The sequence below is a fragment of the Falco cherrug genome, chromosome 1 (assembly GCF_023634085.1).
Source record: "Falco cherrug isolate bFalChe1 chromosome 1, bFalChe1.pri, whole genome shotgun sequence".
Lineage (NCBI taxonomy): Eukaryota > Metazoa > Chordata > Aves > Falconiformes > Falconidae > Falco > Falco cherrug.
Genome location: NC_073697.1, coordinates 90,789,942 through 90,807,505, shown reverse-complemented (window position 1 = coordinate 90,807,505; position 17,564 = coordinate 90,789,942). Strand labels below are relative to the sequence as shown.

Here is a 17,564-nt window from a genome sequence, read left to right as displayed (position 1 = left end):
TGATTAACCTGCTATTTTTATCTTTCAGGATATTCTGGAGTCTAAACAGTCCCTAATGACATTTGGAGATTATTAAGCTCCAATAAATAGCAATACCAGCCAAGAGTACTTTCATCCTGGCTGGAAACCCTCTTTTGTGACACCCATTCCTCCCTCTCAGCTCTTTCACAAACCAAGAGATTCATCCAGTCCATATTTTTTTTCCCTCCACTTTTTATTTTCCTCCTTCCTTGACAAATTCCTTGATTTTCTTTGCAAGCTGCACCAAAGCCAGCTGGAACTCCAGGAGGTGCGGCTGTCCTACCGGCAGCTGCAGGGGAAGGTAGAAGAGCTCAGTGAGGAGAGAAGCCTCCAAAATTTCAACACAACCAGCACATCCCTGCTATCTGAGATAGAGCAGAGCATGGAGGCAGAGGAGCTGGAACAAGAACGAGAACAGGTATTTGCCCTCTGGCCCCTGGGAAAGCCCATGGACCTCTGTGACCAGCCACAAAGGGAGAGGGATTTTAATGCATTTGATCTGGATTTGAAGCTGAACCAAGCACCAGAAAACTGGGGCTGTGGGTCTCAGCTCTGGTATCAACACCCTTTTGACCATATGAAAGTAAATCTCTGCATCCATTTCAAAACCAACATAGCAAACTAGAACAAATATTTGTGAGGTTTGGCAATCACATGCCTCACTTCACCGTGGAAGGAGGATCTCCATGGCCTTGATGTCCCAGGCTAATGTCAGGCTGTCTTGTTCCAGCTGAGGCTGCAGCTCTGGGAAGCATATTGCCAAGTGCGGTATCTCTGCTCCCATCTCAGAGGAAATGACAGCGCAGACTCAGCAGTCTCTACAGACTCCTCCATGGATGAGTCTTCAGAAACCTCATCAGCCAAAGACGTCCCATCTGGCAGCCTACGGGCAGCACTTAGCGAGCTGAAAAGACTGATACAAAATGTGCTGGATGGGGCAGACTCCACGGTAAGTTGGTGGCACAGAGAGACCTTGGCTTGTGCATGTCCCCTTGCCCAGGTGACAGAGCTTGCTGCAGGTTTCCACTGGATCCTGAAGACTCCAGTCTCTCAGAAAACCTCTGTGGCCCACAGAGATGGGCTGTCACAGTGCACAGCCTGCTCCATGTGTCTCAAATGGTCAGTCAAGAGCCAAGCTAGCACATGGGCGTTCAGCCTGCAGTCGTCAGACCGCCGTAAGTTTCAAGCTCATGCAACTGTCATTGGTCTGGGAGTCATTCTGGAAAATTAAGGAAAGTGGGCTTTCTTTGAGATTTGCAGTAACTAAGAGTTTCAACATGGAAATGTTGCAGATTGTCTCATACATCACAGACCAGTTATTTCTCTTGGGATTTTCCTAACCTTGCTTTATTCGCAATGGGATCACAAAACCATCATAACCCCTATGTGAGTAGGTTCTGCTCCTGAGAACTGACACTGGCCAAGAGCTGCCAGACTCAAATACATTGACAGGTGAAGGGTTTTGCTGGCACAAGATGGCACTTGTGGGGTATGGTCCCAGGGCTGCTGGGGAGGAAGGGATAAGCATGGAGGACCACTCAGCATCCACAGGAGTGCAGAATTTCAAGAAAACACCTCACTTTTCACTATGGCTGAAATCAGGCCTATTGCCATCACCCACAAGCTGGTTGCATTGCCAGTGTGACTTACATGAGATGCCATGGTGAGGAAGACAGTGCAGACCCTGCAACTGCAGACATGCATGGGAGTACTTACCCTCCTCATTTCAGTACCTGTAGCAGCTGGTAAGGTGGCTGAGCATAGACATGAAGTTGTATTTGTTAAATGAGAAATAAAGAGTCCCGAGAAAAGTCCACAAACACAGAGACTTTAGTTACATTTTTCCAAGTGGTCAGCAGGTCTCTGTAAATTTGGTTTATGCTAAGGTGAGAACATGTCTGCATGCTTTTTTTTATTATGTGTAGAAGTGCTAGCCTTGGCTGAGCATGTTTCCACTGTGGAGGTACATGTGAACACAACTCAAACTCCACTAAAGTCACATTGACACTTTTGTCTTCCTTGTTTAGTACCCTGTATCCCAAACCAGTATCAAATTAATGCAATTGCCTTTCTTAAAGTGAAATCTGAGCAAAAGATTTCTTTCCTGCTCTCAGAGCTCTCGACGAAGTGACGATGACACCTTAGAGGAACAGATCAGGCGAACAAGTGAGGATTCGCGAGCCCTGAGGGAATTAATGGAGGGAGAACGGGGGAAACTGAGGCAGAGTTTGGAGGAGCTGCAGCGACTGCACAGCCAGGTTAGCAATTCCCACACTTTACATGTGGTGTTGTAACACCTGTGTTCATCCTCCAAGACATGCCTTCCATGTGCTGCTCTGCTGTGCATGGGGCAAGGTTCACCTCCTTCCACAGCAGCATCCCAAAACCCTCATAAATGTACACACAAAGAATCTTAATCGTGGCCAACCAGGCAGCACCCCAGAGCCAGTAGGCATTGGCTAAGGCTAAGACAATAAGACAATCTCAACAGCAATGAATGATCCAACCCCAAAACCAACACCACAGCCGAAGCACAGAATCACACTGCATCCATGCTGAACGTAGCATTGTCTGTGTCTGAAGTCCTATGCCAAAAGCAGCAAATGGAGAACAGGCACCAAAAGGAGATGCTCTGCAATCTCTGTGGGACAAGCCTCCAAATGCCAGAGGGGATCCGGAGGCTGCAGCAGAAACAGCTTTTAGTGCAGCTGCTTGTGCAGCACCAGCTGCATTGGGGGAGAGAATGGAATTAACACCTTTGGCTGGTTTTGCCATTCATGCTGTATCGCCCTTTTGCTGTACCCTTCTGGAGAAGAAAGAAGAAAACACATCCCTGTTCAGAAAGTCAGCACAGCCTGGGGTCTGACAGCCTTGTATAGAGCTATGGGACCTCCCACCATGGGGTCAAAGAAAAAAAAGTGAGAGCATCATTAAACACCCAGCAGTGATGGCTGCATATGTATGAGGATGGGAAAATGTCTTGCTGACAAAGCAGCTGATTAGAGGCAGACTGCAGCAAGGGAGCAGCCCTGGCACCCGTCCTTCCCTGAGGGCTGCACCTTTCAGCGTTGCAGCCACCACAAGAGACACCTTTGAAGGTCCAAACTCCTGCCCCCAGTGAGTCCAGACACTTCTCTGGCTTTGCTGCCATAGTCCTGTGCACCTCCCGCTGGTCCCCCTTGCCCTTAAACACACATGAGGTGGAGGAGACAAGGGCTTGGTCAGTGCGACTTGGCTATGCTGACAGAGACTGTTAGAGGCTTATTCACAGACTTTAAGTGACCATCCATACACCAGCCTGCTTGTCTGGATGCAGCACCTCCTTACACACAAAGCCTTGACAGGACACCAGGAGGGAGCAGCATTTGGTTGTTCTTTGCTGTGGCTGGTCTCCCCAAACTCCCCAACCAGAAAGGACAAGAAGATCCACCCTGGATTGCAAGTCTGGACCTCCGTCTCTGCTTGTAGGAGTCCCTGACTACCAAAGCTCTGAATACTTAGGGAGCAAAGGGAAGATTGCAATTCTACTTTCTTCTCACACCTCTATGTTATATGGAGAAAGATGGGGCATAACTACAAATGCAGCAGACATTGCTCTCGGAGAAGCACTCCAGCCTCACGCAGCAAGTACATGTCTCCCGCAGCTTTTGCCCATAACCCAGCCTTACGCTTGCTCAAGGTTAATAATTATTCTCACCTCCCATCGAAGAGGCAACATCGTCTTCAGTTCAATACTAAAGAAAATCAATGCATGTGGAAACCTGGTCCACCGAGGGCAGCACTGCTTTGCTGCCTCTGCATCCCCCTGTGCTGACATTTGTATCAATACAATAAAAGGGGAACTCCTCCTCAATGGCTTTTGGGACCTCATAGCACCACAAACACTCATTGCTCCTGCCTGAGAGCAAGGTGAGCTGGTAGAGACAGGAATCGCCCCTGCCTCTGTCTTAACTGCAAAACAGTTTCACACCTTCAGCCCAGCCTGTTTCCTCCCTTTGTGGTATCCCATTCTTACCTGAAACACAGATAAAAACAGTTAACCCCCCAAACCTATCCCCAAACACAGTTATTTGGGCTTCTTGATCCACTGTCCCCTGGGATTCCAGCAGAACCTCTCAGCAGCTTTCACAGAGCTCCCACCACTGCTCTCCATCACATCCATGATCTGAGGTGCACCCCAAGCTGGGCTGCAGGAGGGCACAGCTCAGGCAGAGCTCCCCAGTTCCCTGGCAGCCCCAGCACACAGTGGAGAGCCTGTGCACAGACAGGGTGCATTCACACCCTCCTCCCCCGCCACCCCCAACCCAGCCATGCCATGCTAACAGCAGATCCTCCCAAGCTGTTGATGGGATGAGCCCTTTTTGACTGTCTGCCCTCTATTTAAAGATTTCTTTGAGGATTCAAGCACTACTGAGCTGCATTTAGGGAAAGGAGGTGGTTCAAAAGCTGGAAGGGTTTCCAGGTGGTAGAGTAGCGTAACAGAGCATGTGTATACCCTAGACAAAGAAATTAAATGTGTATGAAATATTGCAAAGCTGTGCTAATGCAATCCTTGCATGATTTCACACCCTATTAACTCACTCTGCACAGGACCAAAACGATAGATCATTTCTGAGACTATTTAAGACTCCGCACATATTTTAAAGTCTAATTAAAATTGAGATGTGCCAGTAACACCTTGCATGGCATGAAAGGGAATTTTCACATCCTTTGTCTTTAGCTTTATACTACTTCAAGAGACCTAACAGCCCTCTCCAAAAATCTTACTTGCTGCTAAATGAAGTTTGCAATAATTTAACCCTGGAAAGATCAGAACACCATAGGCAGACTGACGGGATGCATGCACAATACAAACCACTTGGAGCGGGGCAATATTTCAGCACCAATACCGTAGTGACAGCAAAGTTGCAGGTGGGTCCTGCCCCGCACAGCTGCACAGCTTTCAGTGCTGTTGCTGCATGTTAATGGGGCCATCCTGGTGACCTATCTTACTCAGCCCAGCACTGGTGGCACCCCAGGGAGAGCTGGCACATTTCATGGGGGGTTGCACTAGCACTAACAGCCCACTCCCAGCAGACACAGCTTCTCCTACAAGCAGGTGAGCTCAGCTTCCAGGTTGGCCCATGTGGCTTTTTTTCTCCCCCACAATTGTGGTGAATTTATCTGAGCAACCCTGGATTTTCACACCCTTACTCTGCCCATAGGTCACACTGCTGAGTGTGGAAATGACAACATTGAAGGAGGAACGGGACCGGCTGCGAGGTGCTGCTGAAGACAAGGAGACAAGTGAACGGCTCCTGCAGGCCATCAGGGACCGAGATGAGGCCATTGCCAAGTAAGTGGTATGAACAGCCAAAGCCAGGCTGGGTTAACAGTTATAGAGTGCCTTAGCAGGAAATGCCTCCAGGGTGGCTTTCTCCTACTCTCCATAAATTTCAGTAGCTGCTAAAAAGCTATGAAGTGAGTCTTGGTTTTGCTGGCATTGGGAAATGCTGCCAGGAGCTGGGGAGCAAGGCAGGAGATGCTGATTTCCAGAGCTACCCCATGGCAAGACTGGGGGCATTTAAGAGAATGCTGTGAACAATGTTTTTGCCATCTCTAGTGCTGGTATGAGTCGCAGCAAGGAGGGGAACCAAATGGAAACACTAGGTCTGTCCTGTTTGTCATATTTTTTCTTTTGCTCTTCCAGACACACAACCCTGCTTTCCTGCCTATCCCCATTACGGCCCTGCTTGGGCGTCTTCCCTCAACCATTTGTCTGGTCACTCACTCCCCTTTCCCATTCCAGGGTCTTTTTTGTATCTCCTCCACTCCTGTAATTATTTATTCTTTCAGGATTCTCCCACTGTTGTGACTTTATTTTCCCCATCCTCCTTGAAGTCCTGTGCAGTTTTGCTACCCTGTACCCCACACCGCCCCTGCCCAGCTCTGTGCTTGGGCTTGCCACACTGCCCAAACAGTCTCTCCCTCGAGGAGAGAGGCAGAAACTTTCACCTCCCTGTTGAGGATACATTTGATAATCTCTCCAATAAGCAGACGGGCCGGAACACCACCAGTCCACCTCCTTACGGAAATGCCTAACACTCATGCCCTCGGCGAGAGGAGGAGCACGAGAACATTGCACCTCTGAGGCTGTGGGGCATCAATCAGCATGAACAATCCCTTCATCTTTTTTTAAGTGACCTGATCATCCATGCTGTTCTTGCCCATATAGCTGGCTACCAAATTCCCATCGTTGTCCTCTGTAACACCTCCATCTGTTGGCAAAAATCAGGAGCATCCTGGCTGCACTGCCGGGTGCAGAGAGGTGGTTCTGACATTTCCAGTGCGCGTGGGTTGCTGGTTCTGCTGTGGCTATGGTTCTGCTGTGGCTATGGCAACACACTGCCGCTGCAATAAATCCCCCAGTAATATCCAAGCAGCAACGGGGAGCTTCACACAAAAGGCTATTTAAGGTGCTCAAACCCGCAGCCGGGAGTGGAAGGGTACAGCTTCTCCATGATGGTTAATGACCCCGCTGGGACAAAGCACTAATATTTATGGCTGACAGTCCTACAGTGGCAGGAACCCAGAGAAAGGGGGATGTGACAAGTGTGCACGGGTGAGTGGCGGGTGATTAATGAGCAGAAAGTGGCTGCAAGTGAAAGCAGACAAGAGTGTCTTGTTGCTAGAAATGAAAGCATCCCTCCACAGACTGAGCGGGCTGCTCCCAGGCAAAGAGCTGTCTGGGAGGCTCACGATATGCTTCCCACATCGCATCTCAAGGGTTACGTCATTTTTGTTGAAGCCCTCCCTCAAAAAAGCCCTAACTCTGAACAGAAAAAAAAATCACTGCCTGAGGCAGACATCTGGCATGGAAAATTTTTAGCTTGAAGCTGAAGTTTGGCAACACAGGAAGCAATAGGAAAATAGGATCCTATAATAGGAGGTGTTAAGCAACCACTACCTGGAATATAAACACAAATTCCCAAATCGCTCTTCTGCAGGAGAGCACAACGGAGCTATTAGAAGGCAATGAATTAGCTACAGTTAATAAGATGCAATTATTTCTCCTGAAAATGTTTGCAAGGAGAGATGGTTCCCAGCAAGTCAAGTTACAGTTTCCCATCACACAGCAGTTAATTGAAAACTTAAGGTTTGTGCTCACCTGTGTGCTCCCAGCATGGTGAGCAGCATTTCCCAGCTTTGGCAGATTAGGAAATTGCTCCTTCCTAGAGGATAATTCCTTTCCACTAGCCAGTAACAGCTGGAAAATCTCAGCCACTGAACCCTCAGGGCCTTTTGGGCAACTATGGCCATAGCATCACATGCCCAGTGGCCACTAAATGCCTGGAAAGAAACACAGCAGCAGTGTTCCCAGGGCCAGCACAACCCCATTGAAACTGGGAGCTTTCCTTAAAGCATAATATTTAATTCAAAGTATGTTAACAGTTTGTCATTCTCAAAAAGCATGTGCTGTGATAAACTTTCTTCATTTCTTCCTTCCTTCAGTCCAAGTCCCAGCTGAAAGCAAAATTGTACTCTTTGGTTTTTTCTTTTGTTTTATATTGCAATTTATTGATCAAGTGATCAGACATAGATCATTTGTTTTTTAGCACATACCATTTCCTTTCCCATGCATTAGTAAACAGAAGAAAAGGAAAAAACATTTATATGTAAATTCTACCTCATTTTAGATCTCCATTTTTAATGGCAGATGCTGCGCGTTAGCTAGGCACACTATATTATCTTACACAGCAGTGTATCTGAATATCTTTTTGTATTCTTCATAGTGTTCTTACCAGAAATCTGCCATTTTTATAGTAATGATGTCCATAGTTCTGTCTCGTTCTTCAGATGAGTAGATTGTCCAGAAAACAAAAGAAATTTGTTTGCTTAGGATTTGGGGACTTCCCAATGAAAGAAATTGTTGACTTCTCCTCAAGGATGTGTTTACCACTTCCTTTAAAAAAAAAAAAAAAAAAAAAAAAAAGAAAAAGTAACATGCCCCAGTTTCTCCCTTTTCCCCCAGGAAGAACGCAGTGGAGGTGGAGCTGGCCAAGTGCAAGATTGACATGATGTCCCTCAACAGCCAGCTGCTGGATGCCATCCAGCAGAAGGTGAACCTCTCGCAGCAGCTGGAGGCCTGGCAGGTGAGCAGCTCCCAGTCACTGCAGGGCAGGGTGGCACGCAGCCCAGGAGGCACCTTTGGGGGACTTTTCCCCCTTCCCTGTAGGTTTGCTGTGTTACCAGCCTGAGCATCCATAGATAAGAGTGTTTGCCTTTGCCTCTGCAGGAGCCAGTGATGCAGTGGTGCTCAGGGGGCTGAAACATAACTCTCCCCTGCTCAAAGCTTTTCAGCTGTGAGCTGTTAATTAATTATACAGGAATATCCATTTAAAATGGAGAAACAAACCGTATCTCATGGTTGCATGCAGCACAACTGACATACGCTTTACAGAGTAACTTGCTGTGGCCTGGGGAGGGAAGGTGTCTGTGGAGGAGGTGTCCCTGGGCAGGCACAACCTTGGAGATGTGTGGGCACCGCACCGTCCTTGCATTTCCATAACAGAGCAGAAAGGTGGGAGGCAGAGAGCTTGTGGCAATTGTTTTGTGGTATAGCTGCACTGTTTTCATCAACTCAGAAGATCCAGCGAGACGGAGAAGCTAAAATCCCAGCTCTCCACCAAGGTAAAAAAACCCAAACCTGCACCAGTTCAGCAGCTGCCCTGGAGAAACTCTACTTGGGGACACAGGGGAAGCCCATGTAAAGGCAGAGAGCCCTCGAGAGCAAAGCTGTCTCCTCTCGGAAGCTAGCACCAAGGGAGGGCTGCTTTAATAGAAAACAGGAAAATACAAGAAAAAAGGTCCAGGCCAGTTATAGTAATTTGTTGCAGACCATGCAAGACCCCAACTCTACTAACAACCAGCCTGACCGGTAGAAACCTGTCCCGTACAACCTCGCTCCTGTTTCAACTCCACTGTGTTTTCGTTTCTCTTTTCTTTTTTTTTCTTTTCTTTTTTTTTCTTTTCTTTTTTTTTTCTTTTCTTTTTTTTTCTTTTCTTTTCTTTCTCCTGCTTACAGTTTGCTTCCTCAGGGCTTTTTACTATCTGGCTCCTTTGGTTTCTGATCTAGTGGCCTTTCTCAGTTCCTGTACCAACAGCTTTAGTCGTACACCCCTCCTGCCTTTGAGGTGAGCTCCCTGCACCCTTGCCATGCACCCTCCATCCCCTTGCCTGCTCCATTTGCTGCCACCATCACCCGCATCTGTGTCCGTCCTCACTGTCATCTGGCAAGAAGGGCTAGTGGGGGGTCTCCATCACCCACCCATATTCTGTATACACACACACCATCCCAGCGCCAGGCCAGGGCACAAGAGGCAGCATCCTACACCCTGTGGTGAGGTTTTACCCCCAGGTCACCACAAAGAAAGCCAGGCTGAGGCACACAACATTAATCTTCAGTATTCAGCATATCTATATGTGGAAAACTTGAAATACAGACTGGGATTTTACTTCTCAGCCTTGTTACCTAGTAAGTGACATTCAGTGCTCTGCATAGGAACTGCCTATATCCAAGTTTTCGTTCAGTTTGGGTGGGTGGTATAAATTGAGACCTACTTACTAGTACACTCAGTATTTAGTGCTGGAGTATCCCCAGCTTAGGGTTTTAATAACAGGTGTTTGCTTTCTCACTTTACACTCTGTTGTCCACTTGCAGCAATACAGCAACCCCAACCCTGCTCCTATCAGCTCTGTGAGATGAGGATCAGGCTCACTAACACTACAGAAAGTTGACTCCAACATGAAAGTCCTAAAGTGTTATTACACGGCAGCAAAATAGTTTCCAAGCACCTAATGTCCTCAGAACAGAAGCTCAACCACAGAGGCACAAAACAAGTCAGGCAATTTATGTATTTTGGGGACTCCTTTGCAAAGCTGAATGTTTCTGATAAAAGGGGATGAGATTCTGTGCTTTAGCTGGGCATAAATGGAGGCTTTAATCTAATAAGGTTTTGCTCTTGCACACTTCTAGTCTGCACTTTACCAAGGGCCATCAACAAGATTACAGTTTTCTGTAAGCACATAATCATACAGTCTATAAAATATGCCACAAGCAAAATCCTGCACATCTGAGCCTAGCACAGGAGCAGATGTGCACCTCCCCTCCATGTCTTAGCTGACCCCCAGTGATATTCATCATTATCTGACTGGGGGCAGGAGGAGTGTTACTGGGAGTAGGAAAGGAATACGGAAGTAAAGAGGCTGCTTCTCTGAAATGAGAGCTCAGTGGCTTCCGTGCAATGACAGTGGCACCGTTAGGTTAGGAGATGCTGCAGCAGTGCCAGCAGAGCGCTGCAGCCTGCACGACCATAGCCACCAGCCTCCAAGGTCGCCTTGGGCAGCTCCAACCTTCATCTCATGCAAGGGAGCCCAGCTCCAGCTCACAAAGAGAATACATGCTATTTGCACCTCCTTCAGCCTCATCTCTTCTGCAAAGAGCAGAAACTCCTACCTAGAATGCCCAGAGCACACCAGTACCATGTTATCCAGCTTTATGGGACTGCTTTTTTGGGCAGGACTCATACCGCTGGTGTTTGTCGTCCCTCCACATCCCCGGACACTCCTGTGCCCCTGCCCAGTGCCAAGGCAGGGACCACAGCTCTGCCCCAGCCTTCTCTGTACACCTACCCCAAATCTCCACAGCCAAGTGCTGTGTTCTCTGATTCCCGCATCAGACAGTGACCCAAACACAGTGCAGTCTCAATAGCTCAATAGTGCATACTGTATTTTTATGTGTGTATATATATAGTATTTTTACATATATATATCTCTCAAAATCATATTCATCTGTTGTTATGTGGTTAACCAAGGACACAGATCTGCCATGCTGGAGCCTGGGTGCCTACCTCATTTACTAGAAGAGGTGCCTTCAAAATCCAAGTGCTACACATTTTCACATGGCAGCTTCACCTCTGGAAATCTGTTTCACCTTAATGCTGATGTTTACCTTAACCTCTTCAACTCTCCCTCTGCCTTTTCCTTTTCCAGCCCTGCTCTAAAAAGATCCAAAGCTTCCCCAGTCCATGTAGCTCTGCACCCTCTTGCTCCCCCAAGGAATGTCCCCATACTAAATTCAGGTCCAGGCCATGGCTATCAATCCTTTTTCCTGCAAAAAATGCTGCAACAAAAGATTAGCCTTCATTCAAGTTTCCAGTCCAGGCTGGCTGGTTTTATTCCACATCGAGCTACAGAGCAGCTGGGGCACCCACTGGGCAATGGCAGCACCTTCCCTTCCATCTCAGTGCTCCCCGAGTTCCAAACAAACAGCACTTCCACCCCTACAGCCCATCCAAATATATATATATATATATACATATATAAAAACATACCTTTGTTCTCACCAGATAGTGCCCTAAGCCCTAATCAGGGAGTAAATCTCTGGAGAACTGTTGATTTCTCCTGTGCGGCTACTTTGTGTACACACGTTTTCACTGAGATAAAGTTTAATATGCAATTATAGCAGAAATAATGGATCTGAAGGTTTAAAATTTGTATAATTGATAGCCAGGTTTTCAAGGAACACGTTAGCATATCATTAGCGGCAACAGAACTGACATTATTTTGGGTAGAGCAATTTCACTGTGCTGCAAACGTGGATGAAACCAAAGTGTTTCTGGTGCCTCTGGAAAACCACAGTGCAGTTGTTCATGCCAAGCTGGCGGTCAGAGAGTCCGCACTGCTCTGTTGGCTCTAGGGGAAGGAGCAGGTCTAAGGGATGAGGGCAGTCAGTTCTCTTTAGTAAGCCTGATGCAAAACCCACATGGGGTCTGGTGGGCCCACACCTGGCCCCAGCCCCTCGGCTCCCAGCGGCACCTTCCCCAAAGAAGCCCCACTAACAGTGGCTGTGCAGACAGCTCTGTCATGCCTACCTGCCTGCTCCACACGGCAAGCACACAGATCTGCTCAGGACAGACAGCCTTACTTTTCCTGGCATTTCCTTTCAGCCGCATTTGTTCTTTCTTATTTATTTCTCCCCCTAAAGGGGACATCTGCAAGCTGCAGACAGCAGGAAAACATAGTTTAGGGGTGTCACAGAGTCCCAAGCAGGCACAATGCTCCTCTGCGAGACCACCTGAGCAATTCATCCCTCAGAATTGTGTTATTTACCTTCCTTGTTCACTAAAAAGCCTCAGGGCAGCAAGCAAGGCTGAGCCTACCGCCAGGTGGGGAGCTAGGCCTGTCCCCACTCTTGTCATCATCCCTCCTCCATCTCATCACAGCACGTTTCGCACCCATTCCAGTCGCGTCCCTGCATGAGCTCTCTTTGAGCATCAGCTGCCACTGACAACCTCTCTTCTCCCTTTGCCGTAGGATGACATGCACAGGGTCATTGACCAGCAGCTGATGGACAAACACCCGAAGGAATGGAGCCAGCTTGCTTATTCCTTCTCCAGTGGCTCCGGCGCCAAACGGAGTGCCAGACCCTCCCCCGTGTTCAGGCCGGAGCAGCAGGGGGACGAGCCCGTTGGGGCAGAAGGGAACCGTCTCTTTTCCTTTTTCAAGAAAAATTAATTTGAAAAAGAGAAACCTCTCCAACAATTCCTGCTTCAAGATGGGGAGAGGGGCAGCTGCCCAGCTTGCTGATGGACCCAATTAAGTAAAAAGAAGGGGGCAAAGGAGTTAACCCTTGAGACTCTGCACTATTTACACCGCACCTGGTCTGAACCAAATGTTTACATGAATTGGAGATTTGCAAATTAGCAATGTGATACTAATAGAAAGAAACTTTTCCTATTCTATAAATGAAGTGATAAACTTCAGGGTATATTTTAGGCGCTTTGACACAGCCTAGTTTCTGCTGTGAAGAATAATCTGATTGTCTTAAAAGCATTCTCATGCTGGAGAAGGACATAAGCAGCCCCAAGACAAAGCAGCACAGGGGATTGAGAACTGCCATCACAGTGAGCACAGGGAGAAGAAGAAAGCTGAATGGAAGAGAAGAAAGGGGAGTCACTTACACCTCCCTCCAGTTCTGGCAGCAGCTGTGATATCCTTCATCCATCTCACTGAGACTGGAGTCGCTCTGGCCCCAGCACTGCCATGTTTTGACAAGTGTCGCTTTCTCTGTGGTGGAAGTTGAGCCCTCACTGCACATCCTGCCTGGACGCCATGTCCCCTGCAGCTCTGCGTAGCTGCTTGCCTCTTGCTGGGAATCCAGGCTCCTCACAGATCAGAGCAGTTGTAAGATTGCTGATGTTGCTGTCTTCTCTAGCTCCCTCCTGTTACAGTGGTAAGAGTTGTAGAGTCTGTAGTTACACAGAATGTTAAGGATTTCTCCCCAAGAGACTGACCATCTACAAGGGATTACAAACTGGATGAAAGTTGTGGATGTTCAGTCCTGGGGCACCTACTTACCCTCCAATGGCCAAAGGTAGTTGTGGAGCTTCAGCAAGTCACACACCTTTCCACAAAGGCATGTACACCTCCCAAACAGAGTAAGAAACTTGTCATTTTAACTGGACAGGCCCGCAAGAAGCCTAACTCATAATTCACTGAAAGCCTACCTGTAATAATGTTTGTAGGTCTCTGACACTGGGTTGGCAGACTTGACCCTCAGAAAGCAGGCGGGCATCTACCTTCACTAAAGCCACAGGTGATTAGGGTGTCTACAAAGCTCTGGAAAGCCCGCAGCTTGCTCTGCCCCATGCAGTAACATTAGCTACGGCCTGACAAAAAAGATGAGTATTTGTCCCTGCCTGCAGGTCATTTACTCCTCAGCCCTTCGGCAAGCAGGTAGCCAAATGTCCTTTCAATGGAAGGTGATCAGAGCCTGCTTTGCTGTAAGCATGACTTGTCAATGAGAAGGAACGTGGCTTATTTGTTGTATGCACACAGCGGTGCTGGAACTCCTGCAATACTTCAGTAGGGACCTTCCCTACACACTGAATGGGCACCTTACAGCTCTCCTCTTTACCACAGCCTGCCATCATAAACCAGCAAGGAACGCCAGCCTAAGTTCAGAGATGTCCTGCTGCTGCCATGCAGTTTTCATACATTCTCCTAGCTCACGATACCCACAGGCCCTCGGTTGTTTCCCTCTTGCTTTAAAGAGGCTACCACCTACACCGGCCCACAGCAGGTGGAGCCAAGTACACATTCAGCTCTGCCCTGCTCAGCAACTTAGGTGCTAAAACACCATCCTACAGGGAGCTGCTATCTCTGCTCACTATTTACAGTAACAAGCTTTCTGCTAGTTAGGTATCAAACACCTTCTTCTAAGAAGCAGGTAAGAGGTTGGTGGCTTGTGGGTTTATTATTATTCAACTTATCTATGGGATAGAACATCCATAATACCTCAGTACAGATACCCTTTCTGCCTACAAAGATTTGACATATTTCCTTGTTAGCATGAAACTACCACACTGGTATGAAATCATCTTGCACTAAGGTAGCTCCATGTTGCAAGGAGCAGAGTACTCTTTGGGACTGAAAATGATGGTAAAAAGTTAAGTAGTAAAACCCACTTACTTGAAAGCAATGGAACCTGGATTGCAGATCCTGCTCCAGGGAAGACTTGGGTAAAGCACCACTAATACAGCTTGATGCTTACAGGGAAAGGAATCGGGAGTCCCGCAGGCAGGGAAGGAAAATGAATCTTGACTTCTCCTTTCTAGGCAATGCTCGACTGTTGAGTATCTGCTTGTGTCCACTTGTGCAAGTGAGGTGAGGGGACCTAGTGCAGTGCCAAGCGTGCTCTCAGGATGGCAAGTTCTCATCCTCCTGTCTCCCCTGTGTCATGATTCTCAATAGGGCAGAGACACGAGACACACGCCCAGCATCTCCTGCTGTCAGGACTCAGTTACACCCATATGCATTAACATAAACTTTGGTAGCTGCAAAATTAGGTGTGGGTTCATGAATGCCAGCAACGCCTGTGAACAGTTGTCTTACACACTATCTGAAAACGATGCTCTGCTTCTTGTGGGCGAGCCATGTGAACATCTTGGTCCTCATGGACTTTTTTTCTGCTGTCAGTTGTCATTCCCAGGCCCCAACAGCTCTCTTCAAACCACATGCCCAGCAGCTGTGTGGGACTCTAACCCCCTGAGGATGTATGTATGTATGTATGTATGCAATCCTAAGGCAAGGACCTTAAGCTATCCAATGAAGATGCAGTAATGAGATGAAGAAAGGTGCCTTCTGCTATGCGTTTGCTGAGAGGAAAGTGACTCATCCAGTTGCAGGGGTAGGCAATTGAAATGCACAGCGTATCTCTTCATTTAATGAGGAACCTACCTTAAGCCCATTGCAGTTTTTTTTATTTAGTAAGTGATGTAAGAGATTGCAAGAGGAAAGTCAGCATGTTGTAAGGTGCCAGTTGGGTATGCTTTCTTAAAACTAGCCCCTTAATCCTAAAGATGTAGTTGCACTACTAAACCCAGAAATACAAGAGAATTGGGTTTAATGAACTGGACGACACACCAAAGGAGACCTCTTTCTGCTGAGCTGCTACTTAACAAGAACAGAAACTGCCTTAACATAGCAGCTAGGTTTTGTTTTCTGTCTTGAAAAACCTTATCAATGCAGTCCTTCATGTCGTCATTTGTCATGTTGTGTTTTAAACAAGGTCCTGACTACTTCACCTTGAGCTGTCATTAAAACATTCATCTCCATCCTGCCACAGCCAGGAGCCTGGAACCATCCTTGCAGTGCTGGGTTAGAAGACACTCCATTTGTGATACTTGATACTTCTAGGTCTAGGACACACGTGGCGCAAAGGAAAACATCAGCCCCAGTGAACGAGATGGAGGAAGCACATTGATCCAGCAGGTACACAGGATCCCCGAGTAGATTTAAGGAGTGGGATCAGCAGCTCTGAATACAACACTCAGCCTTGCTTTTGAGATACTGGTAAATAAAACAGTAGTGCTGCACAGCCACTGTTCAAATATTGCACAGAGAAGAGATGCCTGCTGAGATTAAGGTTACAAAGAACTTTCCCACAGTTAGGCAACAGGTGACTGACTGGGCAAACGTTTCTTATGCTAGCCTAAGGGAGAAGGGCTCAATCTCCTGCAAGGGAAGCAACTGTAAACAAGAAACAAGTAAGTGTAAACGAAAGGTCAATCACTAGCACTTTATCTTAATACAAATTTAGATCAGCAATTTGCCATTGAGATGAACGATAGATCGATTAATGACAACAGACAAATTTTGCACAGAGAAGCAAGGAGTGAGGTTATAGGCAGTGCTGCATGCACAACGACTTGATAGGTGCGTGCACTTGTCCTACTTAGAATGGTAAATTCCAGATACGCCTCTATATCAGGCAAACTCTCTACTCCCCACTTGGCTATATAAAGCAAGATCATTTTAACCAAAAAGCCAAGAAAGGAAGCGTCTGGGTGCTGCAGCAATGATTTCCTTAGTTTGAAGAGGGGAAAAGCACACAGCAGGGACAAGCAGAAAGAATGTATCTATAGATATGTACATATGCCACAGTGCTGTAATTTTTGTATGTAGCAGTAATGTAAATAAATGTATGGTTTTTATAAGATACATATTATAAAAATCTATAAAGGCATATTTTTAGTAAAAACAATGCTCTACTTCTTTTGTAAATAGTTCTCTTCAGAATAAAACAGATCATTTATACAATACAGTCTCAGGTGTCAAGTCACTGCTTATCTTGCCTAGCTGCAAAACAAGTTCACTGTCATCTTTAACACCCAACATCACCTTTGGGACTTTATTACCCCCAGAAATTCAGCTCCATAAAGCACTTGCACATGTCCAGAAGAGAACGGTCCTGGAGAAAGAACATTTGAAGCATTTGTTATCTCCTGCTGCACAGGAAAATAGAAAGGCGAGCTTGTAAATCATCTCCACCTTCCAGCCATTTCTATCATTTACCGGCTTTTATACAGAGGGATATTCAATCTTTAACAAGATTAGACACAAAACACAGATGGACAACGAAATATCTCCAGCTTGTGCCAGCTGCAGTTCAGAGCATCTACACATCCTCAGGATTCCCCTCTACAGTAACAGCAGAACAGCGCAGACAGACGACAAGGCACCTTCCCCCAGCCAGTTTTCACCACGCTCCTGCAGAAGCGAGGACCTGCCTTCCATAACCTGCTTACGCATCAAGGGCAGGCAGGGGTAAGTGAATGCTAAGGGCAACAAGAACAGCGATGGCTGCATAGTTCCTATACAGAAACACATACATTAATTTCCTGGGAAAGCAAGGAGAGACTCCAGATGGCTTTTAATCAACTCAGGGTCTGACCCCTGCTGCCCTGGAGGAGAAGCTTTCAAAGCTCACTCACCACTTTTTGTTGAACAGAAGAGACAAAAGTTTATAGCAAAATCATGAGCATCTCACTTTCACACAGGAACAAGGTTACCAGTTACAGCTTACTCACTCATTCACATTTAAAACTAGAACAATAACTAAACATTTGAAAGCACTGATTATGGTTTTGCCAATACCCCCTCTCAGGAAAAAAAAAAACAACCAACATCTACATATAGCAGAAGAGTTCACCCCTGGCTTG

The 17,564-nt window shown here is 47.0% G+C and overlaps 1 protein-coding gene across 3 annotated transcripts in view; it reads left to right on the top strand.

Moving 5' to 3' along the window:
• The window catches only part of BICDL1 (BICD family like cargo adaptor 1), a 52,569-nt gene extending 35,058 nt beyond the window's left edge, over window positions 1-17,511 (top strand). Inside the window, exons 5-11 of one of the 3 annotated variants that reach the window (XR_008733058.1) lie at window positions 260-439; window positions 752-970; window positions 2,136-2,279; window positions 5,226-5,356; window positions 8,033-8,153; window positions 9,086-9,194; window positions 12,376-12,487. Coding sequence is in view for 2 of the 3 variants with exons in the window: in XM_055715240.1 (XP_055571215.1) it covers window positions 260-439; window positions 752-970; window positions 2,136-2,279; window positions 5,226-5,356; window positions 8,033-8,153; window positions 12,376-12,576 (996 nt within the window). In the remaining variant the exon portion in view is untranslated. Of the gene's footprint in view, window positions 1-259; window positions 440-751; window positions 971-2,135; window positions 2,280-5,225; window positions 5,357-8,032; window positions 8,154-9,085; window positions 9,195-12,375 lie in introns of all 3 variants that reach the window. The other 2 variants (XM_055715240.1, XM_055715253.1) reach the window with 2 other exon arrangements.
• Window positions 17,512-17,564: the final 53 nt, after the last annotated feature.